General features: G+C 44.4%; 1 protein-coding gene and 1 long non-coding RNA gene across 3 annotated transcripts in view; one reads left to right on the top strand and one right to left on the bottom strand.

Annotated features, from left to right (window-relative positions):
* chpfa (chondroitin polymerizing factor a) overlaps nt 1–25,939 on the bottom strand; it is a 33,827-nt gene extending 7,888 nt beyond the window's left edge. The window contains exons 1-2 of one of the 2 annotated variants that reach the window (XM_067254936.1): nt 25,541–25,939; nt 23,158–23,722 (exon numbers count right to left, since the gene is read on the bottom strand). In XM_067254936.1, the coding sequence (XP_067111037.1) occupies nt 23,158–23,722; nt 25,541–25,830 (855 nt within the window). In that variant the 5' untranslated portion in view covers nt 25,831–25,939. Of the gene's footprint in view, nt 1–23,157; nt 23,723–25,189; nt 25,324–25,540 lie in introns of those variants that run through there. The other variant, XM_067254943.1, reaches the window with a different exon arrangement.
* LOC136960461 (uncharacterized) lies at nt 5,698–7,319 on the top strand. Its single transcript, XR_010878841.1, has 3 exons — nt 5,698–5,899; nt 6,179–6,771; nt 6,890–7,319. It is a non-coding gene; the product is annotated as an uncharacterized lncRNA (long non-coding RNA).
* Nucleotides 25,940–26,475: the final 536 nt, after the last annotated feature.

Raw genomic sequence — 26,475 nt, 5'->3', positions numbered from 1 at the left:
TGGGGTAGGGGCGTCTCACTGACACTTTTAGGATTAGGTGGGTGGGGATGTGGAGGTAGGCTTGTTTCCACCACATGCACTTCAGGAGGCCACCGTATCAATATACTTATCTGAAGCCTACGCTACTTATTCCTGTAGTACATAATAAAATAGTGTCAGGTAAAACATATACACCGAGTGCATATTGAGACTCAAAGCACTAGAGTGGGGACTAAGCTCCTTTCGCTCTTTAAGTCTTCCAGGGTAACACTCTAATTTCCCCTACAAGACAAGACTTACCGTCTTGTTACATGAATAACGACAGTTCGGTGGGTAAAATGGACATACAGTGAACCTAAAAGTCCATTGATACGGAACGCTGAGTTAGTCAGAATTAAATAAATAAATAGGTAATTAAATACATAAATATGGCTATGAAATCAATTCTAAAATAAAAAAAAGATGGCAATAAATATATAAATATAGCATCATATAACTAGAGAGGGTACAATTTCTGGGGGAATTGTAGGGTGTGCTTGCTTGCGTCGGATGCACAGGGGTCCGTTTTTTATTGACATTTTTACAACTGATACTTCAGTTTATTTGATATAAAAATGCATACTTATTATTTGTAAAGATTACATAGATTTTTGCTGTTCATTTACAATTGAAAATACGAGTGAAGTCTAGAATGAAATAGATGTCTTCTCATTTCCCCTGCAAGAGGCAGCCTCATCGTTGAATCAAAACGAATAAATTTGGCAGACCAGTGTAAAAATTGACCTAATATCTATGACTTAAACGTCCTTTTAAGTTTTTCCCTTCTCCTGATATTTTCAAGCATTTAGCCTACTCATTACATTCATTCATTAATAAAGAACCCCCTTTGAAGATTATTCTACGACGTTACCAGCAGTAGAAGATGGAATCACGATTCAAACAGTACCATCTGCTAACTGAAAATATGCCCCCCAAAACGTAAATAAGCTTGACATTTATTTAGTGGAAAATCGCTCATTCATAAAAAGATCACTGGTAGCGATCATTGTCAGTAACAACGCAAAATGCGATATAGCCCTGTGTGGAGAAGCTGCCCCGGTAAATTGTAATACTACGGTACAGTACTAGACTATTGCTGTGTTCGTCTTGGTAGCGATTGCGTTGGTTGAATTGGATTTAACGTTCCGTTGTACGGTTTAGGCTGAAATTAATTATTTTCATGAACAGATTGACAAAGTTTAGGCTGTGGCAATGAAGTTCAGGTTAGTAGTTAGATAGACTTTTAATTTAAGTAAGGGGAGTGCCGAACATGTTCTGTCGCCGTTTGACTTCCTAAACAGCTGTGTAGATGTTTTTGTAGTGTCTCGCGTAGGCTACAGCGTTGCAGTGAGCTACACTTGTTTGAAACCACAGGTAATGATAATTTCACCAACAAATCGTTTACTTGTAATGTAATGTCATAATAAATCCTACAACGAAAATGTATTTGTGAGGAATGTTTATTTTAACTATTGAAAACAGATGCATCATAGACCACTGTAGTATGTGTTGCCCGGGCAACAGAGGCTAATGTCATGATGCTAATGCTTCAGTGAAATAGTAGACTACTGTTTCCGAAAGTAGATGTACTTCCTTAATAATATCAGCTAATATTGTACATTACACATCACAATTGTGTGTCATATCACAAAGTAAAACAAAGTGCTTGTGGCGTTTCTGCAGCTGCCTTGCAGTAAAGCTATAGTTAGCCTAGCTATCCCCCAAGTTAACAGATGCGAAACGAATGTTCTGCTACAGGTAGTCACGCGTGTTTTCGTGACGTTAGTGACGTAGTGACGTTAGTAACGTCAGTGACTGTGGCTAGCAAATTAGCCACCGTTAGCTTCACTTTTCGCCACAAAAACTTAACTTAAGCCCAAACCATGCAACGGAACGTAAATAAAAATACAAGCAACTCAATCGCTACCAAGACGAAACCTTTGACACCTAGGTTGTCTATGTAGGCCAAATATTGACGAAGATTTAGGGGGGCAAAAATAAATAATAATAATAAATATATATGTGGTTATCTTCAGACCAAAGCAGCTGCACAAGATCGAAGGCAGACGGGGGACACCGTGTTCGTGTGCAAGCCGGCAAGTGTAGAAAGCCACTATGGGGCTAAAAATAATCTTCCTTTAGGGTTAGCGTATTTTGATCATAGTCTATTTGTCTGGGTTCACAGTGACGATCTAAGTATTGATTTGTAAGATGTAGTTTCATAAGGGGCTGTGGTATCGTGGGAAATTTGTCTATTGCCTAGGGCGACCAGATTTGAGTTTGTGAAAAAGAGGACACTTCATCACGGCGGCGGGGCAGCGGGTAGTGTAGCTTATTGCATGCTGCCCCATGACCATGTGAATGCATACAAATGTCACAAATGACATAGGCTATATGATTGTAGCCGCGGGTTTCTTATATGGTCTAAGCTTATGTTTGGATTTTAAAGAAGGCCTACCGTCCGAATCAAACCCCCCACAATAAAAGCTCTGTTTAGTATAACTTCATATTAACCGTCAACTGAGAGGTTTCACAATAAAATTCCTTACATTATCATTTATTTATTGAACCTTAACAAAATTGCAAAGTGCAAATGTAAATGTTCCCCCCGACCGATCCGGGGATCTCAGCTAGGATTGAGGCCTGCCTCACAGACATCTCCGCCTGGATGACCGAGCACCACCTCCACCTGAACCTCGCCAAAACAGAACTTCTCATCATCCCGGCTAAACCCTCCATCTCCCACGATCTGTCAATCACCCTGGGATCTCCTCTGCCAGGAACCTTGGGGTTACCATGGACGACGAGCTCTCCCTCACGGCCCACATTGCTGCGGTCTCCCTGGCGTGTAGATTCACCCTCTACAACATCCGGAAGATCAGGAGATACTTGTCTGAGCACTCCACCCAGCTGCTAGTCCAAGCACTTGTCTTCTCCAAGTTGGACTATTGCTGCTCGCTGGTCTCCCAGCATGTGCAACCCGCCCTCTTCAGAGGATTCAGAACGCAGCGGCCCGCCTGGTCTACAATACCCAGATGCTCCCATGTTACCCCGCTCCTCATCTCTCTCCACTGGCTACCTATCATGGCCCGTATCAGATTCAAGACCCTGGTATTGACCTTCCGAGCAGTGAACGGGACTGCACCCGTCTACATCAAGTCTCTCCTGCAGCCTTACACCCCCACCCGTCACCTACGGTCTTCTTCAGACAACCGCCTGGTGGTCCCACCGCTCAAGACCGCCCGGTCCCAACACAAGCTCTTCTCCTGTCTGGCCCCCCAGTGGTGGAATCAACTCCCCACCTCCATCAGAGATACTGACTGTCTCTCCACCTTCAAGAAAAGGCTCAAGACGCACTAATTCCGGGAGTACAACGGTACTTAGGAATGGTTCGCTTGACCCGATGTTAGTTTCCTCAAGGATCACAATGACTCTTGCTTAGAGACTTGTTGCTCTTGTGGTTAGTGGTAACTGTTTAAAATTTTTGTTCTCGCTGTGATATGTTGTTTTTATTACTGTTGCTTGCTTTTTTCCACAGGTACACTTGCACTTATAGCGGTTCATGTTGTTTAATTGTAACTTGTTTAACTACATGCTCTTATGGTTCTTCCCTTTGGCACTTACTTTGGTTGTTCACAATGTGTGCTTCATGTTTTGGCTACTCGCGATGTTTTTTGGCTATCTTGTTGTTATGATCAGTGACCTATGCACTTTGTAAAGCTCTCTCTTGGAAGTCGCTTTGGATAAAAGCGTCTGCTAAATGAATAAATGTAAATGTAAAACAAATATTTTTTTGTGGCATTTAGTCTAGTGCTTCTGTGGCTTTCAGTGGTTATTTAATGTATTTAACCCTTGTGTTATCTTCGGGTCATTCTGACCCATCAGTCATTGTGACCCACCGTTGTATTGCGACAAATTTACCTCATACAAAAACAAAGTGAAGCATTTTCTTTTAACTGTCGGGCTGTCTCAGACCCCCCACATTGGAATGGTTAAAAGAAAATTATTTTATTTGTTTTTGTATTGGGTAAAATTGGGTAAACACAACGATGGTTCGTTATGAACCTTTGGGTCATGTGACCCGAAGGCAGCACAAGGGTTAATGTGTCTTGTCCATATTAAAGCAATAATGATAAGTGCCTGCTCTGCATGTCATGCACTGAGCTTCCGAAGGATAACGGCCGAGGCGAAAACATGGGTATTTTTTTTTTTGTCTGTGAACTTACATTTACGTTTCGGCATTGCTGCAGATGTCATGCTGTTGTAAACAATGCAACTAGTGGAGGCGGCAAGGTTCTCAGTGTTGCCATATTGGAAATGGCTAAGTATTGTACCAAAGGCTCAAAATTGTCGTATTTGGAGGATAATTATCGTGCATCTGGCAACACTGAGAAGGCGGTCGATCAATGACAGTTCTCTCTACAGTCATAGCTCGCGCAAGAAGGTGGAACATAAGGGAGATACCCTTTCCAAAACTTGTAAGGGCGTAATAACTAGTTTGTGAAAGACCCAGAGAAACACAAATATCCGACAAAGCTAAATCCCGGATGATTTTGGAATCCCTGCTGGATGCATTTTTTAGGTCTTGAAAAGAGGACATGTCCGGGTAAAAGACGACGTCTGGTCACCCTTATTGCCTCAAGACAACCCCAAATTAGGAGTGGGCGATATACCGGTTTGATAGTAAAAACCGGTATTGTGCCACGCCATGATATGGATTTAGCAATATCATGGATACCGCGATTTATTCAGAATTCATAAATTCGAATTTTGCATCCATATTTTTTTGTTCCAAATTTCAACTGAGTGATAGTACTAAGTAGCTACATCTTTTTTTATTTTAATCCAACCTTTCTTGGTTCTTACGAATAAAAGAATGTATGTTAATATTTTGACCTATTTTTATGAGCGCACGTCGCATGCACTTGTTGCGCGCATGTAGTGCTAGCAACAAAGAAGCGTGCAGGCAGCTGCAGTTAGGAGGCAGGTTAACTATTGGGGAAAACATTTACAATCCAGGATGAGCGAAAACACAGAAATTGATGTTGCTCAAGAGCAGGAGGATGAATTGGTTAAGAAGAAAGGGGGCACCTCTGTTGTTTGGAACTGGTTTGGCTTTAAAATCTCCGACCCCGACCAAAACACTACCCTATGCAAGTTGTGTCGTCGTGTTGTCTTAGCAAAAGGTGGAAACACGACCAAGCTGTTCAATCACTTAAAAAACATACATGTCCGTGAGTATGAACAATGCACCAGAATGCGTGAGACAGTAAGCCCAGGAGCCCGCCCGAAGACAAGCCAGACTCCCACTCAACAATCAATTATATCATCATTTGCTGCCGGTACTTGCTATGAGAAGACAAGCAAAAAATGGATAGACATCACAGCTGCGATTACAAATCACATAGCGAAGGATATGGTACCGATTCAAACTGTGGAGAAAGAGGGGTTCAGAAAGATTCGAACTCTGGACCCAAGATATGAGATCCCGAGCCGCAAATATTTTAGCCAAAAATGCCTGCCACAGCTTTACACAGAATGCTGGGACAGAGTTTACAGTGAGATAAATAACATTCCATTCTTCTCCACTACTGCCGATCTATGGTCAAGTCGTACCACAGAACCTTATATAAGCCTCACAATCCATTACATAGACGGTGACTGGAAACTGAAAAGTGCCTACAGACATCTTATTTCCCAGACGACCACACCGGGGAAATAATTGCAGGTGGGCTGAGGGACATACTGTCGTCCTGGGGATTAAAAGAGTCGCGTCAAGTTTGTATGACGACTGACAGCGGATCGAACATGATCAAGGCATTGCAGCTGAACAAGTGGGCAAACCTTGGATGTTTCGGACACAGGCTGCACAATGCTATTGGTAAGTTTCAGGACTGTAGCCTAGGCCTACCCTGTATGATGCTTATTATTAAGAAAAAATACAGCTCACATCAGCCATGTACCGTAGGCTAAATCTAAGCACATCAGATTTGTAAAATGTGTAACAGTTGAATGTAAATGCCGTAAATCCTCAAACAAAGATTAAAAGTTATATTGTATTGTGATTTCTATATAAAAATGCATTATTATGAATTATTATTGTATTGTGATTCGATTATTTTTCACCCTATTATTTTGATTTCTTATTCCCAAATTCCAGAGAGGAGTGTCCAAAACGCTCCCGGGCCACAGGGGTGTGCGATTTCCCGGGCCACAGGGGTTTGCAAAAAAGGTGGTTAGCACGTTCTCATACAGCTGGAAAAAGCAGAAGGCCCTGATGACAGCACAGAATGAACTAAGCCTGCCCCTGCACAAGCTCATCACAGAATCTCCGACAAGGTGGGGATCTTGTCTGAAAATGATGGAAAGAGTCCTGGAGCAGGAAAAGGCCATTACACAGGTCCTGGCAGGGGACAAAAAGACACGGCACCTTGTACCTACCTGGCAAGACATCCAGGTCTTGGAATCAGTCACAGCAGCACTGAAGCCACTCCAGGACTTTACAGATGCCCTGTCAGGAGAAGCGTATGTGAGCGTGTCCTATTCGAAGCCATCAATCTGTTAAATGCAGAGGTTCTAAATCTGAGCGAGGACGATACAGAACTGACGAAAGAGATCAAGATCAAGGTTCTTGATTACTTGAATGACAAGTACACTGACCCTGCAACAGATGAGCTGCTCTCCATGGCTACCTTTCTAGATCCAAGGTTCAAGACCAGGTACATGTCCGCTGAGAAACTGGAGGACATTAAGGTATTTATTAATTTGTTCTTGTTTTATCGCTTCAAATGTAAAGCACTTTGGGCTGCATTTTATGTATGAAAGGTGCCATACAAATAAAGTTTAAGTTTAATTATTTTCATTTTTTAAGGTGAGAGCTACCTCAGAGACCGAAGCCCTCCTGGTGGAGAACACAGCCCTGGGAAAATCGTCTCTTGCAGAGGATCACACTGACAGGGAGAAAGAAGCTTCCACTGCTCCTCAATCAGGCAAGAAGCCCAAGAAGCCTTGGGAGCTTCTTTAAGCAGACCAGCAGTGCACCTGCCTCATGTTCAGAGAGGCAGATCATTGAGCAAGAGCTGAATAGCTACATTCTGGCAACGGCAGCAGACAGCGAGTCTGATCCTTTGGAGTGGTGGCGATTTCACGGATCTAATTTTCCACGTGTGAGTTGTCTGGCAAAGAAATACTTATGCATCCCTGCCACAAGTGCCCCCTCTGAGAGGGCATTCAGCACTGGGGGCAATGTGGTGACATGTCACAGGGCAGCACTAAAGCCAGAAACAGTCAACATGCTGGTATTCCTGGCACGGAACTTGTGAAGAAATTTCTTGTGAAGATTTGTTGATAATTGAGGCTTGAAAGGTTTAGTTTCAAACGGTTACAGTTTTTTACATATCTGCGGACCGTAGCCAAAACAAACAAACAAACACACGTATTTGAATTTGTAATTACCTTATTTTCTTTATCTCCTGTGTTATTTTTTATTTAATTTTACATAATATTTAATTGATATATATAGGCCTACCTACCTCATGTTCCATGTTTGTTGATAATTTATGGTTGAGGCTTGAAAGGTTTAGTTTGAAAATGTAACAGTTTTTACATATTTGAATTTGTAATTACCTTATTTTCTTTATCTCCTGTGATCTTTTTAATTTAACATAATATTTAATTTATATATATAGGCCTACCTACCTCATGTTTACGGAATGCATGTTTGCACAATACAAATAAAAACTTTTCAGGTCCATACGGTCCAATGCCTCACTCTTTCTGGTTATATAAGGTTCAAATACATATTTTTCCTTAACTAATATAATTTAACCAAGAAGGGCTATTAAAATGTGATTCAGATTTGTTTCCGTCATATTTTGTGATATCATATCAATATCGTCTGGACAATTGAAAATATTGTGATATGAATTTTAGCTCATATCGCCCACCCCTACCCCAAATACGTGATTAGCCTACACATTCGGGTATTTTCTGGTGTGCCCTCGGTAACCAGTTGTTTTCGATGAACCCACACAAAATTTGACCTGAATGCCAAATTGCCAATCAATTCTAGCCTGGTCCTAACCAGACTCTTGTACATTTCATATGTACAGAGTCTGGGATCGCTCCATTGACAAGCGTCAACTTCCTTGAAGGCGGGTACTCTGTTGGTTTAAAACTATTGGATCTGTCCAGAGCCACTCTGGATCTGCCATAACCAATCGCTAGCGTTTGCCTTAGCCAACTCCTTCACCACTAACGGAGCAAGCTGGAAAATCAAACTTTTCCCGACCCCAGTGGGGAGGAGAGCCACAACATCATGGCCACCAACAAAACTCTGCAAAGATTGTTCTTGCTCCGGCTTTAACTTTTGGATATTCGGCAGCGTTGCCACAACGGACCGAATGGCTTCGCTCGCATCTTTCTCCACCGCCATTACAGAACTACAACTCAAACTAGCGCACAACATCAACGTCATCGTTCTCAGCCACTCCCTCTGTTCGCTGATTGGACCTACAAATCCCAGACCTTGTACAGAAGCAAAATGAAAGTTGAGCGGAAGTACGTAGGAGGGCAGAGCCAGACTAAATAAATTTGTGACTGAAAGCTCCTTTTCTCCATGAGCCTGAATGGCTCGCATTGTATAGCAACGGACCAACAATCACGTGTTTTTGCTCTAGTGCGATCGAATCCCACTTCATGCCAGCTTGCAATTTTATTTTCTTAGCCTACAGCAGCAAATATGAGATGCGACTTGAAAATCACCAATAATGTTGAATGTTGTGTGAATTTATGACGAATCTGGTGATAGAGGCCAACGGCAGCTGCTGCTGTTAGGTGAATGCACAGCTTGCATGCTTACGGAAACCAGGTAGTCTGGAAACCAGGGCGATAACACCTGGTGTCCAGCACCTGTGCTATGGGGATAGCTCTACCTGTATGGGGGGTGACAAGTGCCATCGCACGGCCGAAAAGCATACAATGTAGACAAGCTTTGCCCACAATGTCCATGTATTCTCTGCCTTTTTATCATTGGTTCCCAATGGGAGTGATGGCAGCGACCTAGTACCTGTGGGGACTTTGTCTTTGACAGCTGCAAAGTAGCGCTGAAGTTACCTTTATAAGCATTGCTTTAGCTCGTGTGACGTGTAACTCGTCTGCAAAGCTAACAATCACTGCCACCACTATGTCTTCCTAGGTGGTATGTTAGCTATAACCGGCCTCAAGTCGGCAACTGTAGGCTAAGTGGTCGGCTAGCTATCAATGGGAAAAATTATAAAAGGACGACATCAGTGTGGCCATGTCAACTACCTAGTGTTGGGCTGTATTGGCACAGACCTGAACAGCCAAACCCGTTTTGTCACTGACTGGTCATTAAAATGAATCGAGTGGTAGTGGTTTTATTTAATATTGAAGAATTACATAAATTATTATATCTGGGTTTGGGTATTGTGTACCGTGTTGAATGGGTCTTGGTCTGGACACGTCTTGGTTGCAACTTTTCATTGCCAATATTGACAACGAGTTAAGAATCTTGACTTCAATTTGAAGCAGTAAATCCAAAGGTGTGGGTAATGTCTTGAATGGTCTGGCTTTACGTCAGGTCTCGTATCACTAAATGATAATACCGGCATGGCATAATGATGAGGCCAGATAGTTATAGCTAGCTGCCTTCTTATCGACCTAGCTATCCACACAATGGCAGAGTGACGTAGCGGTGGCAGTGATTGTCTTCTTTGTTAGGCGTAGCGACGGTTGCTAGCTTTGTTAGCTAACATTACCTGGCACTAATCACCACCCACAAAAACAGTTTCTTCCCTTCCGCTGTTGGCCTCTTCAACAAGGCCAAGGGACCACACTGACTCAAATGACTTATTGCTTAAAACACTCTGCTTTTGCACTGCACCACAACATGGTATCTTGTACATTTGTATTTTTTGTAATATTTGTATTTTTGTATTTTTATATTGTAATTTACGGCAACTTATATTTATCCCACTTAGTACTGCTAGTTTATGTACCCTTAGTATAGTTAGTCCACATATTTAAATTTTAGGTATATGTTTATTGTATGCACCTTCCTGCCAAAGCAAATTCCTTGTCTGTGCAAACTTTCATGGCGAATAAATCCCTTTCTGATTCTGATTCTGATACTACCTGTACAGCTTGCACATGAAACACAGTGCTCGATAAGTCTCAAACTATTTAAGACTTCAATGTTTATGTTCTGTAGAGCACTTATCTGCCCAAGTACCTCTACAAAATATACAATGTGTGCCAAAATGATATATCTTGACAAGCCATGCTGATCAATTTGATCTACTAAGGCCAGCATTCGATCTGTGACACGACGAATGTCTTCAGTCATCTCTCGAATCTAGGTGTCTGCCCTGTCTGCCTTCGATCTTGTGCGCTGTGTTGGTCTGAAGATAACCACGCCCCTCTCGTTTGAATGTTGGATTGAAAATAAATACAGCCAGAGAATGTCTAATATGGGGAGAAATGCCACTCTTGGGAAACTTCCGGGTTCTGAACTGGTTGCAGTTCCACCCTAGTTCCATATGAGGGCGCTAACGGTCCAGTGCAGAATGAATGGAGGTCTATGGAGCTATACCCAGACCCCCACCCCTCACCCCTCGGCTTGAAGCAACAGCCCCGGTGGATGTAGGTGGTATTGCATTTACAGTTAGGCACCCGGCTCTTCCGGTCGTTTTTATTCTATTAACTCCAGTCAACATTTACAAAACTATCTCCCCCAATAATTTTTGTTAGATTCTCGAACCTGGCTCATACTACTAGCTTTTTCATAGAATAATTTTTCCAGATTTTTGCTAAATTAAAACTAATCCGAAATGGGTTTATTTGCTTACGCGAGCACGTTTCCTGGAAACGTGCTCGCGGATACGAACAGGGGACGAGCACAAAAGGGAACATTAGCAAATCGCTGATTTACCTGAGCTGAATGAGAACAAGGAGAAAGGCCTTGATAATGTACAGTTGCTTGCCTTTATTGTAGCAAGTTTTACAAATGGTTGCACACATACATGACGGTTGTTTGTAGAGTTTATTTACGTTATTTTAACCATTTTGTAATGAACGCATATTATTCTCATGGCATGACAAATGTAATTATAGCCTAATATAATTAGTTATAATATCGTGGCATGTTAGGGCGTCATTATAGATTGTTGACATGTTATTATGGAGCAAAGACGAAGATTAATAAATCATGTCTGATAACCACAATATTGTTATGATCGTTATATTGTTAGAACTTGTTGTCGCAAAGTATGACGTGTACAGCTAGTTGCAAGCGTGCATGAGTCTCGGAGCTAGGGAAAAAGCGAGCCACTATTTAACGCTAGACCGGAAGAGCTGGAACTGGAAAGATGGCGCGGTCCGGTTTCGCGCTCTCGCTTGCCTCACTGCGCCACTGAGCACTTTTCATAGAAATGAATGGGGACGCCATCTAGGAAGACAAAAGTAGCTGCCTCTAGTAATATAACTCTATGGCTATACCCCTCGAAATCCACTTTTCTCAGGATATAATTTTTTGTCTAGTAATTCGAATGTTGAATTTGAAAGGGGAGGCAAAAAAAATACACACTGCTGGGTCTTAGATTTTTTTTAAGTCGCTTTTTTGTCTTAAAAAGCCTTTTAAAATGTCAATGACATCATACACATTGTACGACCAGAGATACTGCTTTGCGGCAAGCTCTGGTCACCTTTTTTCTCTTGAGACATCGACAACACAGCTGACAGGTTCTCCCTGTCAATACACATGCTAGAAAGAGTTTTGGCTTGCTAATGTTGCTAATGCTGGCATTCTGGTTCCGCTTCGGAACAAGCGGAATCTGTTGTCGTAGTCAGTCCTTCACTAACCAATCAGCATTCATTAGCAAACTGCTAGCGTGTTATGGGCAACAATGACTCACCTTGTAAGAAATCGAAAGGACATAAGTACTCGTTCATTCAACTTTCGACCTATAATCCATGTTGAACATGCAAAAACTACAATAAAATCAGAGATTTCTCAACGACAATCAGGCGAAAGAGCCAAATTTAGCCGTCATTCCATCCATCCATCATCTTCCGCTTATCCGGGGGTCGGGTCGCGGGGGCAGCAACCTAAGCAGGGAGGCCCAGACTTCCCTCTCCCCAGCCACTTCCACCAGCTCTAGTCCCTCCAGCGTGTCCTGGGTCTTCCCCAGGGCCTCTTCCCAGTGGGACGTGCCCAGAACACCTCACCAGGGAGGCGCACAGGAGGCATCCTTATCAGATGCCCGAGCCACCTCAACTGGCCCCTCTCGACGCGGAGGAGCAGCGGTTCTACTCTGAGCCCCTCCTGGATGACCGAGCTTCTCACCCTATCTCTAAGGGAGAGCCCGGACACCCTGCGGAGAAAACTAATTTCGGCCGCTTGTATTCGCGATCTCGTTCTTTCGGTCACTACCCACAGTTTGTGACCATAGGTGTGGGTAGGAACGTAGATCGACTGGTAAATAGAGAGCTTCGCCTTTTGACTCAGCTCCTTCTTCACCACGACGGACCGATGCAGAGGCCGCATCACTGCAGACGCCGCACCAATCCACCTGTTGATCTCACGCTCCATCCTTCCCTCACTCGTGAACAAGACCCCGAGATACTTGAACTCCTCCGCTTGGGACAAGATCTCCTCCCCGACCCGGAGATTGCACTCCACCCTTTTCCTTACCCTTTTTACCATGGCCTCAGATTTGGAGGTGCTGATTCCCATCCCAGCCGCTTCGCATTTGGTTGCGAACCGCTCCAGTGAGAGCTGAAGGTCACGGCCCGATGAAGCCAACAGGACCACATAATCTGCAAAAAGCAGCAACCCGATCCTGAGGTCACCAAACCGGACCCCCTCAATGCCCTGGCTGCGCCTAGAAATTCTGTCCATATAAGTTATGAACCCTGGCGGAGTCCAACCCTCACCGGGAATAAGTTCGACTTACTACCGGCAATGCGGACCAAACTCTGGCACCGGTCGTACAGGGACCGAACAGCCCCGATCAGGGAGTCCGGTACCCCGTACTCCCGGAGCACCCCCCACATGAGCCCCCGAGGGACACGGTCGAACGCCTTTTCCAAATCCACAAAACATGTGTAGACTGGTTGGGCGAACTCCCATGCACCCTCCAGAACCCTGCCGAGGGTATAGAGCTGGTCCACAGTTCCACGGCCAGGACGAAAACCACATTGCTCCTCCTGAATCCGAGGTTCGACAATCCGACGGACCCTCCTCTCCAGAACCCCTGAATAGACTTTCCCAGGGAGGCTGAGGAGTGTGATCCCCCTAAAGTTGGAGCACACCCTCCGGTCCTGTGGTGGAAATTTACAATACAGTGTTTTAAGAGAAGTTTAAAGTTGGTTAAGAAGCTTGATACAATGAATGTTGAATCAACTCCATTTGGTAGAGATGCCATTTGCAGTTTATGACACCTGGGGAGGATGACACAGCTGGTCTGGAGACAATGTGGATTCAATTGTATTATTATTGTGATCTGAGGGAGTAGTTTAAGATAGATGAACTGATCAAGCTGCTCTGACCCTTCCTGTTGCATGGGTGGTGTTAATTAAATACTTGTTTGAAGATGTCCACACAAAGGACAGTTGACCATTTGACTGGTCAACTGTGTCCTGTGTCCTGTGTCCTGTGGCTTTAGTATCTACTGGTTTGGGGAGAGATGCCACATCAAAGAACTGTGGGACACTTGGTATGGAGTCAAACTGTCACTGAGCAGTGCTGACCAATCACAGAGTTTGCTACATTGATGGATTGACCATCAGAAGAACCATTTGATCTAAAGTTTATATAAGGCAGGGTTTTAGGGTCGTTTTTCATCACTCTTGCGAACGATCTGTGGCTAGCATCCCCTTAGTTATGACTGATCACAAAGTACTTTGTTAATTCTTAATTTGTACAAGCTAAATAAATTTATTGAAACCGCCATCTCTTGACTATTCAAATCTACACAGTGCCACTAGAATGTTTCCACAGCAGTCCCCCTTTTTAAAGAGGGGAACCACCACCCCGCACGCGATGTTGCAGAGTCGTGTCAACCAAGACAGCTCTACAACATCCAGAGTCTTAAGGAACTCCGGGCGGACCTCATCCACCCCAGGGGCCCTGCCACAGCGGAGCTTTTCAACCACCTCGGCGACCTCAGCCCCAGAGATAGAAGGGCCCCCCCCAATGTCCCCAGACTCTGCCTCCACATCGGAACGCGTGTTGGTGGGATTAAGGAGGTCTTCAAAGAATTCCTTCCACCGATCCAGGACGTCCCCCATCAAGGTCAGCAGCGCACCATCCCCACCATATACAGCGTTGACAGTGCACTGCTTCCCCCTCCTGAGTCGCCGGATGGTGGTCCAGAACCTTTTCGAAGCCGTTCGGAAGTCATTCTCCATGGCCTCGCCGAACTCCTCCCACGCCCGGGTTTTTGCCTCCGTGACCGCCAAAGCCGCATTCCGCTTGGCCTGCCGGTACACATCAGCTGCCTCTGGAGTCCTACCAGCCAAACACATTGAGATTCAGTTGACAGCTCCGCCCCTCTCCTCACCCGAATGTCCAAGACATTCGGCCTCAGACGACACGACTACAAAGTCTATCATCGAACTGAGACCTCGGGTGTCCTGGTGCCAAGTACACATATGGACACCCTTATGCTTGAACATGGTGTTCGTTATGGACAAGCCGTGTCTAGCACAGAAGTCCAACAACAAAACACCGCTCGGGTTCAGATCGGGGGGGCCGTTCCTCCCAATCATGCCCCTCCAGGTCTCACTGTCATTGCCCACATGAGCATTGAAGTCCCCCAGGAGGACGAGGGCATCTCCGGGAGGAGCGCTTTCCAGCACCCCTCCCAGAGACTCCAAAAAGGGTGGGTACTCTGCGCTGCCGTTTGGTGCGTAAGCACAAACAACAGTGAGGACCCGTCCCCCCACCCGAAGGCGGAGGGAGGCTACCCTCTCGTCCACCGGGGTGAACCCCAACGTACAGGCGCCGAACCGAGGGGAAACAAGTATTCCCACCCCAGCTTGACGCCTCTCACCGAGGGCAACTCCAGAGTGGAAGAGGGTCCAGCCCCTCTCAAGGAGACTGGTTCCGGAGCCGATGCTGTGCGTTGAGGCGAGGCCGACTATATCTAGCCGGAACTTCTCTACCTCGCGCACCAGCTCTGGCTCCTTTCCCGCCAGCGAGGTGACATTCCACGTCCCTAGAGCTAGCTTCTGCAGCCGGAGGATCGGACCGCCAAGGCCCCCGCCTTCGGCCGCCGCCCGTCTCACACTGCACCCGACCCCCATGACCCCTCCTGCGAATGGTGAGCCCACTGGAAGGGGGTCCCACGTTGTCTCTTTGGGCTGTGCCCGACCGGGCCCCATGGGAAAAGGCCCGGCCACCAGGCGCTCGCCATCGAGACCCTGGCTCCAGGGGGGGGGGCCCCGGTGACCTGCTTCTAGGCAGGGGCAACTGAGAACCATTGTTTGTTTTCTTCATGGTAGGTTTTTGAGCCACGCTTTGTCTGGTCCTTCGCCTGGAACCTGTTTGCCTTGGGTGACCCTACCAGGGGCATAAAGCCCCCGACAACATAGCTTCCAGGATATAGGTAAATGGATTCAGCTATATAATTATATGAAGCTATACTTTCAGGGTTTATTTCATAGCCATATTTATTTATTCCTGTATTTATTAGGGCTGTCAAAGTTAACGCGTTAATGCAATCTCACTTTAACTCGATTCCAAAAAAGTGCCGTTAACACAGGTTTCTTTTTGACCCTGGGAATCACCCGTCATCACATGACTTTGACTGCCATCGGTAGCTGAATGATGGAGAAAGGGCTTTTAGATGGGAAGTTCCATTTCAAAAAGTTGCCAGACGGCCCAGTTGACAAAACCAAGGCTGTGTGTACAGATTGTCAGGCTGACTTTAGTTATCACCAGAGTACTTCCACCCTAAAATATCACATGCAAGCACACAGCTACAGCGTTAACAGCGTACAGCAGCAACGTTCGCTCCGGTAATATACGGCAGACAACACTCGACAATGTTACATTTCAGATTACATTCCCTAAATATATATGTTCAATATTGTACAGCCTATGTGTGAGTGAATAAAACTCACTCACAATTTCCTCTTGTTATCCTCCAGTTATTTGAAGTTAAGTCCCCCCCTTTAATGTTATTTCACAAAGAAATCTTTTATTGGGTTCGAATTTGAACAGATTAAATAAATTGAATACATTTGCGATTGACTATATGAAATAATGCGATTAAATATTTTAATCGCTTGACAGCCTTAGTATTTATCTATTTACTTATTTAATTTTAACTGACACGGCGTTCCATACATTGACACCTCTTTCCTATGCAAATCTCACAACTTGAAACTGCCGTTGTAAAACGGGTGGTTTCCAAAAAGGCAACGAGTTGCTCCACCTTATTTGGCTCTGGTCTGTACCTTTGTCACTCCCCAACATTTACATACACATCCGACCGTATGCTCATCACAACCGCAAGCTGTAAGTATGATTTTGTCGCAAACAGTTATTAGCAATGCTAACGTATCCTGTATCTAGCATAGGTAGAATCAGAATCAGAATGGGTTTTATTCGCCATGAAAGTTTGCACAGACAAGGCAGGAAGGTGCATACATTAACCCTTGTACTGTCTTCGGGTCACATGACCCAAAGGTTCATAACGAACCATCGTTGTGTTTACCCAATTTTACCCAATACAAAAACAAATACAAATAATTTTCTTTTAACCTTTGATATGTGGGGGGTTCACTTTGTTTTTGTATGCGGTAAAGTTGTCGCAATACGCCGGTGGGTCACAATGACTGATGGGTCAGAATGATCCGAAGAGAACACATAAACATATAGGAATATAGGTTATAATATAGGTTAAACATATAGGAATCCTAAAACTTAAATATGTTGTCTAACTATACTAAAGGTACAAATCTACCTAATACTAATAAAATATAAAATATAAAGTAGCCAAATAATTTACACTAGAGAGGGTACAATTTCTGGGGAAATTGTAGGGTGTGCTTGCTTGCGTCGGTTGCACAGGGGTCCGTTTTTGAATGACATTTTTACAACTGATTTCTGTATATTTTATATGAAAATGCATACTTATTATTTGTAAAGATTAAATAGATTTAAAAGCATTTTTTCTTTGCTGCTCATTTACAACAGAAAATACGAGTGAAGTGTAGAATGAAATAGATGTCTTCTCATTTCCCCTGCAAGAGGCAGCCTCATCGTTGAATCAAAACGAATACATTTCGTCAGACCGGTGTAAAAATTGACCTAATCTCTATGACTTAAACGTCATTTTAAGTTTTTCCCTTCTCGTGATATTTTCAGGCATGTAGCTTACTCATTGCATTCATTCATTAATAAAGAACCCCCTTTGAAGATTATTCTACGTTACCCGCCAGTAGAAGATGGAATCGCGATTCAAACAGTACCATCTGCTAACTGAAAATATGCCCCCCAAAACGTAAATAAGCTTGACATTTATTTAGTGGAAAATCGCTCATTCATAAAAAGCTCGCGGGTAGCGATCATTGTCAGTAACAACGCAAAATGCGATATAGCCCTGTGTGGAGAAGCTGCCCCGGTAAATTCTACTACTACAGTACAGTAGACTACTGCTGTGTTCGTCTTGGTAGCGATTGCGTTGGTTGAATTGGATTTAACGTTCCGTTGTACGGTTTAGGCTGAAAATAATTATTTTCATGAACAGATTGACAACATTTAGGCTGTGGCAATGAAGTTCAGGTTAGTAGACTTTTGATTTAAGTAAGGGGAGTGCCGAACATGTTCTGTCGCCGTTTGACTTCCTAAACAGCTGTGTACTGTAGATGTTTTTGTAGTGTGTCTCGCGTAAGCTACAGCGTTGCAGTGAGCTACACTGGTTTGAAACCACAGGTAATGGTAATTTCACCAACAAATCGTTTACTAATGTCAGAATAAATCCTACAACGAAAATGTATATGTGAGGAATGTTTATTTTAACGATTGAAAACAGATAACGCTACATCATAGACCACTGTAGTATGTGTTGCCCGGGCAACACAGGCTAATGTCATGATGCTAATACTTCAGTGAAATAGTAGACTACTGTTTCCGAAAGTAGATGTACTTCCTTAATAATATCAGCTTATACTGCACATTACACATCACAATTGTGTGTCATATCACAAAGTAAAATGAGTAAATAGTTATCACCCTAGCCTCTTTGCTTGTGGCGTTTCTGCAGCTGCCTTGCAGTAAAGCTATAGTTAGCCTAGCTATCCCCCAAGTTAACAGGTGCGAAACGAATGTTCTGCCAAAGGTAGTCCCACGTGTTTTCGTGACGTTAGTGACGTAGTGACGTTAGTAACGTCAGTGACTGTGGCTAGCAAATTAGCCACCGTTAGCTTCACTTTTCGCCACAAAAACTGAACTTAAGCTTAAACCATGCAACGGAACGTAAATTCCAATAGAAGCAACTCAATCGCTACCAAGACGAAACTTTTGACACCTACGTTGTCTATGTAGGTCAAATATTGACTGAGTTTTAGGGGGGCAAAAAAAAAAAAAAAGAAATAATAATAATAATATATATGTGAGAGAACAAAGGTTGTGCTCTCGCCGAAGGCTTGAGCACACCCAAATATCAAAATACAAATGGTACAAAAGATACAAATTCTGTAATATAGTGCAATTGCAATGTGGCAAGGTGTCATTGTGCATTATTGCGCATTGTGAATTAAGTCAGTATGAGCTCTTGGCCTTGTTGAAGAGGCCAACAGCGGATGGGAAGAAACTGTTTTTGTGGTGTGTGGTATTGGACCTGATGGACCGCAGTCTTCTGCCGGAGGGGAGTGGCTGAAAGAGTGTGTCCAGGGTGGGAGGAGTCGGACACAATCTTCCTAACACGCCTCAGGGTCCTCGAGGTGTGCAGGCCCTCGAGGAAAGGCAGATTTCAGCCGATCACCTTCTCAGCAGTACGAATGATACGCTGCAGTCTGCACTTGTCCTTGGCAGTGGCAGCAGCGTACCAGATGGTGATGGAGGAGGTGAGGATGGACTCAATGGCTGTGTAGAAGTGCACCATCATTGTCCTTGGCAGGTTGAATTTCTTCAGTTGCCGCAGGGAGTACATCCTCTGTTGTGCTTTCTTGATGAGTGAGCTGATGTTCAGTTCCCACTTGAGGTCCTGGGAGAGGATAGTACCCAGGAAGCGGAAGGACTCCACAGTGTTGACTGGGGAGTCGCACAGGGTGGTGGGGGTGAGTGGGGCTGTGTTCTTTCTAAAGTCCACAACCATCTCCACTGTGTTAAGAGCATTGAGCTCTAAGTTGTTCTGGCTGCACCAGGTCGTCAGCTTCACCTATAGTCAGACTCATCCCCACCAGAGATGAGCCCAATGAGGGTGGTGTCGTCCGCAAACTTCAGGAGTTTGACGGACGGATGACTGGAGGTGCAGCAGTTGGTGTACAGGGAGAAGAGCAGAAGGGAAGGGACGCAGCCCTGAGGAGATCCGGTGCTGATGGACCGGGAGTCAGAGACTTGTGTTCCCAGCTTAACGCACTGCTTCCTGTCAGACAGGAAGTCTGTGATCCACCTGCAGGTGGAGTCGGGCATGTTCAGCTGGGAGAGCTTGTCCTGAAGCAGGGCAGGGATGATGGTGTTAAAGGCAGAGCTGGTCCACAAACAGGATCCTGGCGTAGGATGCTGGGGAGTCCAAGTGCTGTAGCGTGAAGTGGAGGGCCATGTTAACTGCATCGTCCACAGACCTGTTGGCTCTGTAGGCAAATTGCAGGAGGTCCAGGAGGGGGTCTGTGATGGATTTGAGGTGAGCCAACACCAGGCGCTCAAAAGACTTCATTACCACAGAGGTCAGGGCGACGGGTCTGTAGTCATTTAGTCCTGTTGGCCTTGGCTTTTTGGGCACAGGGATGATGATGGAGGACTTGAGACAGGCTGGCACATGGCATGACTCCAGGGAGGTGTTGAAGATGTTGGTGAACACCGGAGACAGCTGGTAAGCGCACTGCTTGAGGGTGGCAGGAGAGACAGAGTCCGTCCCAGCTGCTTTGCGGGGGTTCTGCCCCTTGAACAGTCTGTTGACTTCTCTCTCCTGAATGGAGAGAGTCATCACTGTGGTGATGGGGGGGGGGGGAGTCCACTTGGGTGGGAAGGGGTAGTTCAGGACAGTCCAATTGTCTTTCAAATCTGCAGTAGAACTCGTTAAGGTCGTTGGCCAGGCGGGAGTCGTTAGTGGTGTGGGGGTTCTGGGCTTGTCGTTGGTAATCTGCCTGAGCCCTCTCCAGACAGAAGCAGTCTCTCTGAGTACAGTCGTTTAGCCTCTCTCACCGCTTTACTAAACCTGTACTTCAAATCCTTGAATTTGTCTCTATCCCCACTCCTAAAAGCTTCCTCCTTCTCCAGCCGCACCTTTCTGAGTTTTGCAGAGAACCAGGGCTTGTTTTTGTTGAAATTCACCCTGGTGCGTGTTGGAATACAGCAGTCCTCACAGAAGCTGATGTACAACGTCACAGTCTCTGTGAGTCCATCCAGACTGTTGGAAGCAGTTGTGAACATATGCCAGTCAGTACAGTCCAAGCACGCCCGCAGATCCTCAATAGCCTCACCGGTCCACTGTTTTGAGAATGTGTAATGATTTAGTTTATTGGCAATGGGGCTAACGTTATTTCATTTTCCTGACTGTGTTTCATTTGAATAAATAACCTGTGTTGTCATGTAAATCTACAATTCACGATGCATGTTTGGCTATGTTGCGTCTTTGTTTCGCAGCTTTGCTCGTTGCAAACCAACCAATCAGCGCGCAGCTCATCTAAATATTCATGAGCATACCATAAAAGGGAGAAAACCTCGTTTCATTCTAGGGCTATTTCACAGAGTTGCATTAGGGCGCATAGAACAGCACCCGGCCAATTTTCAGCCCAACCAATGTTACATACCCTATAGACCAATTATTTTTTGTAAACATTCGGGATGCGCGTGCAACATGGTGGCAGAAAACTGTGAAAAGATTCTGTTGTGGTGGGTTTGTTTGTGTTGGGATGGTGTGCTGATCTACCTGCATGAATGTTTTTTTCGTGGTCTCGCTTGGCCGGTTGGACGTGTTTTTTTGGGGGGGCTATTTTTTAATCAATTATTTAAGCCGTAAATATTAAATGTATGGGACTGTCTGGATGATCTGTCCGCCATTGTTGCAGGTAGCGCAGTATCAACATGCCCCTAGGTTTCAAGTAAGCTCCCGAGCTTACTTGGTTTTAAGGGGTATACCCCTTCGTCTTAATCTTACCCCTCAATCAAAAAGAGTATTGGGACACCACTTACTCTCACGGGAACGTGCAAAACTAAGGGCTAGGGGTAAGACAGAGTATTGGGATTCAGCCTAATGCGTTCTGCAGAGAAGGGAGACTGGCATTGGTCACGGTTTGGAATGGAAGGGAGAAAACAGGACAACGGCGGATATCGCCGTTTTTGACAATGTAGTTAAGGCGGCAGGCGTGTGTTGCTTGACTGAAAAAAAAAGTGATGGGAAAAAAAGTCCTGGGGGAAACCTTGCAATACGCAATAAGATCCCACTTAAAGATCCTGTAAAGCAAATTCCATGATTTGCTTCTCAATACATTATATATATAACACACATATATATATTATATATGTGTGAAATGAGTTCCTGAAAGCATGTGCAAAGCGCAAAAACTTTGTTGCACTGAAATGTGGTGTTAGACCATTGAACAGTTTCTCTTTTCCGTTGTTAGCTCAGGTTTTGTGTAGGCGGAGCCAAAACCCAACCGATCTACGTCACAGCGACCGATTTATGTCAGATCACAGACGGTTGCATTCTGGTACTCAGCTGGTACGATGCAAAGACAAAGTAATTAACACATAAAACACTCAGAGACTGCAGGTATGCCTGTTCTGATATCTGCAATTGATTTAGCTAGTGTTGCTGTTGTTGCTAAATTCAATAAATTTGAGGGGGCGGAGCTTCAGCTCCTTCAGGCGACACGCCCCCCCAGTCTCAAGCAGAAAAGACTGCTGATTTTCTCACAATTTCAAAGCCTAATTTAACATACTTGTTCATCATTCGAATTTGGATGGGTAGGAAACAACACATTCTTCTGTGGTGTGATGAACTTAAAACTCATTTTCAATTCCACTTTACAGGATCTTTAAAGACAGAACCATTTAGGATCGAAGGAGTGAAGGGGTTAAGCAGCTTGGTCAGGGTCTGGTGGGGGCGAAAGTGAATCCAATCTTATCAAGCTATTAAAAGAACAAAGAATTAAATCGCTGCTCCAATGGCCACAGAGGTCACCCACAGACTAGGAGTGTTTCCCCAACAGCTTAGCATCTTAGTACTGCTCTTCAAAAGTGCACCCTGTCTGTCCTGCACGCCACTGACATGTTATCTGCACCAGTGTTTCCCCTACCATTATATTAGGGGCGCCCCGCCCCCCCCAACTGCACCCCCCGCTCCCCTGGAAGGTCAAGTTAATTGATCATTTTATTTTTTATAAACTTTTTTATATAGCGCCAGATCACAAAATAAGTCATTTAAGGTTACCTTTCCTATAAAACAGGTCTATAGCTTGCTCTTTTATTAAACAAACTAAATGGCCTTCTGTTATTTATCTTATTTGCACGACGGCATGTCATTTCTGTCTCTACATGGTTGCTAGCGATTGCTAGCGAGCACAGCTCTTGCATAGGCAAATTAATACACAATCTCTTACTATAGCATTTTGAGTGACAGGCTTACATGTTGCACCGCAATCTTGCATCAGTGTACTTGTAATCTCTGCAAGTGGTTAAGCACCACTTTCTCTGTTGAGCTAGCTAGCTGTCTGGCTGTCCTCGGATGGGTTCCTGAAGTAGAGATAGCTCTCTGCTGTGACAGCTCTGCCTTCCTCTGACAGTTAAGGTCCCTGCAGAAAACTGTCTCATCTCATCTTAAAACATATTTTTTTTGTCTAGTTTTTTAATCTGTTCCTTTCTTGTCAGTATGATTAAGTCTGGGTGGCTGCATACTTCAAACAAAAGGAAAAACGAGGGTGGTAGCAGATGAGATGTCCACCTACCTCGTGTTCATCAACACAGTTGGTGTTGGCGTAGTCAATGAGGCATCTCCCTAGCCACTCATCAGGCCTGGAGCTCTGGATGTCGTTACGACAGTTCTCCAGGAAGGGCTTGAGCCGGAGCAACAGGGTTCGGGAGAGGAGGTATCCAAACCCCCCATAGCAGTACCTCCCCTCCATCTCCCCGCCGATGAACTCCTCTGGGCTCCCCATGTACAGCTCCCGGTCCATGCTCAGGTGCCCCACCAGGGCTTTGACCCGGTCTGCCTCAGTGTAGGTGTCGTCCTGGACGAGATAGAACCAGTCGTACTCGTTGATGTAGTGCTCTAGGATGTACTTGATGGTCTGGAACATGTTCCATATAAGCCTCTCGTCACCGTGGGTGACAACGAACATTCCATGGGGAACTTTGCGGTTGCGTGTGCCCGTAAAGAAGACCACTGTGTCCAGGTGGTGGCTGATGGTGCGGTTTACAGCCACACCCAGGGTGTTGATGGTGTTCTTGGACGTCAAGACCCCGACGAACAGACGCTCACGGATTCCCAGCTCTGTGCTAATGTACTTGGCCCTGGAACACACACACGGTATTAACTATTTTTACACAAACTACAAGTGCAAACTAAGAAACAAGCAACACACAGGGAGTCAGGTGGCTGAGCGGTGAGGGAGTCGGACTAGTAATCCGAAGGTTGCCAGTTCGATTCCCGGTCATGCCAACTGACGTTGTGTCCTTGGGCAAGGCACTTCACCCTACTTGCCTCGGGGGAATGTCCCTGTACTTACTGTAAGTCGCTCTGGATAAGAGCGTCTGCTAAATGACTAAATGTAAATGTAAACACACAGTAGGTTACTTAACCTGGTTAATAGATTAATATGTTAATTCTATTCACTGGTCTGTGGAGGTTTTGTCTACAAGAGTGTCCTTCTGGGATATGATTGAGTACGCAGTAGTCTTTGAAATCTGGCCGTGGGCCGTGTCCAGGATTTAGGGGTTAGTCTAGAGCACAGGGTCGGCTCCTTGGAATGGAATGCTGTGCCCCCTCAAAAAATAATTTTGTTAAAGTATAAATACGAAATACTGGCATTGGCTATAAATTAAATATCAAGATGGCTACACTTTCCTGCAGAATATGCAGGTCTGCTCTTATTTTGACTCTCATACATGCTTTGAAAAGGCATGCCCCCCTTGTGAAAAAAATGCCCCACCCCCCCATTTAATTCGTTCTGGAGCCGAGTCTGGTCTAGAGCCTGAAAAGGGCCCGGCAGTATAAAGCTGTGTCTGAGCCAACGGAGATACCTATCTGAGTGACAAGGTGAGTGGGAAAACATAGTAGTTACCCTGTAAATCTCTTTAGATGCCTGTCTGTTCAGGTATTTAAATAAACTTATCGGGCAAAAGCAGAGGCCAAGTTCCTCAAAACTGCCTCCAGTACATACCCAAATATAGACCGACTTGAAAATACCCCTGACATCAACCAAACAACTATACTGACCTCAGAGAGTTGCATTTTGAATACCAGGCTGACAAGATTGAAGTGTAGATAAACCATTGGGCATTAACACTGTAATGACACACTTTTGAAAATACTAATAAAAAGAATAATGTGGTTGCCTGTTAGTAAAGGACTGTAGCAAACGTCTGCCATTCTTTCTACTTAACCAGGCACCACTATTCAAAACATGTCTACACAAGTTACAGTAAAGACATGCAAGTCATCATGGCAAGCGATAGACCTACTTATGAAGCTTCTGAAATATATCAGGAAAAGACTGGCCTTTGATTTCCAGGGTTAAAACTAGTATGTACAAATAGAGCAAATAATGTATGGCATTCCGTGGGGATGCTGTTTCTATTTATGTAGCCTTAGAGGAGAAATGTTTAACATCTCCAAGGCATTCTAGAAATCCAGTGAAGCCTGACAGTGTTGCCATTTCAGAGGAATTCACATTCCACCACCATATTTAATATAAACAATTGTAACATAAGTCAAGAAAAAAAAGGGACCACACAAGAAGATAAATTGTAACAACGTACTGTAGGCCTGGTTGATAACTGGCCCTGCTGCTGAGGGATACAAGTTGGTCCCAGTCACATTTAAACCATCAAATCATATTATATCTGTTATTGAGTTTGTGCTATGGTCCATTGTCCGAGGAGCCTTGAGCTTGGTGCTGGACTGAAGGCACCCTAGTGGAGTCTTGTGTGGTTTTGAAAAACATTGCTGGCCAAAAACAATAATTCATATTTAACATTATTATCTGAACACAGTTTAAAAACAGTTGCGATAAAGGTTATTTGGCTATGCCTAATTACAAGAAAAAAGTGAAAGGAAATTTCGCATTACAATTCAATAGCCTTGCCTATGTAGGTGTTTTGCATGTTTACCTAAAAAGTTTCTTTGGTTGGCTTTGTTGAACTGGTTTATATGGAACAATTCTTGGCTCGAAGTCTTCCCTGTGTTCCCAATCGTTGGCCGTGGAGATCGAGTTCGGTTTTCTGGCACCTTTAAGATTACCATCTTGGACTAAATGGAGTTCACCACTTGATTTACCATCGAGAACGCAAGATTCTTCTACCCAATTCACACTAAGTAAACTCAAGGTAAATCCCAAAGAGATACCGACGATGACTGGGCCGATGGGCCTCAACAGAGATATAAACATTGAAAATCTCATTTTACGGGTCGGCTGTTGTCAGTCCTGAGTCGCCTACAACTGACCAAATGTATGGATGTCTTACGGCCAATACATCAAGCCAGATACGTAAATAAACCTAAACGATGTTGCTTCTTCCTTAAAATTAATGCAAGATCCTTACGTGTCAGTAGTCTCTCTAACTAGCTCCGCCCAAACGAAATGGACGTCAAAAATGGATTACGCCGACATTGCAGCAGTGCGCAGCGCTGTGAGTCAAATATCCTGCTACTCGTTCTGGAACTCACACACAACCAATATTTACGCCATGCAGTTCCATCCAATAATACAAATAGACTACTAATAAGAGCGTGGCCTTTATGACTTTTGGAAATTCAGCATTTATCATTATCTTTGACCGGTTATAATCAATAAGCTGAATCAGTTATGACATGAGAAACCGTACGGATAGAAAAAGAAACTGAAAGGGGATTGAAGAAAAGACCCATACGACCCCAAGGTAGTTGTGTCATTGTCTGCTATCTCAGTAGCTATGTACACCTACTTGGTCACCAATGACAAGTTCACCAATAATTTATATGCATATAGCACAATCATATACCTACATAGCACGAAAACATCCCTGTTTTGTATTGATATCATATCGATGACGTTGGAAATAAGCCC

This window comes from Osmerus mordax, chromosome 2, assembly GCF_038355195.1.
Source record: "Osmerus mordax isolate fOsmMor3 chromosome 2, fOsmMor3.pri, whole genome shotgun sequence".
NCBI classification, from domain to species: Eukaryota; Metazoa; Chordata; class Actinopteri; order Osmeriformes; family Osmeridae; genus Osmerus; species Osmerus mordax.
The sequence above is the reverse complement of the archived record's forward strand: the minus strand, read 5'-3'. Positions and strand labels throughout refer to the sequence as shown.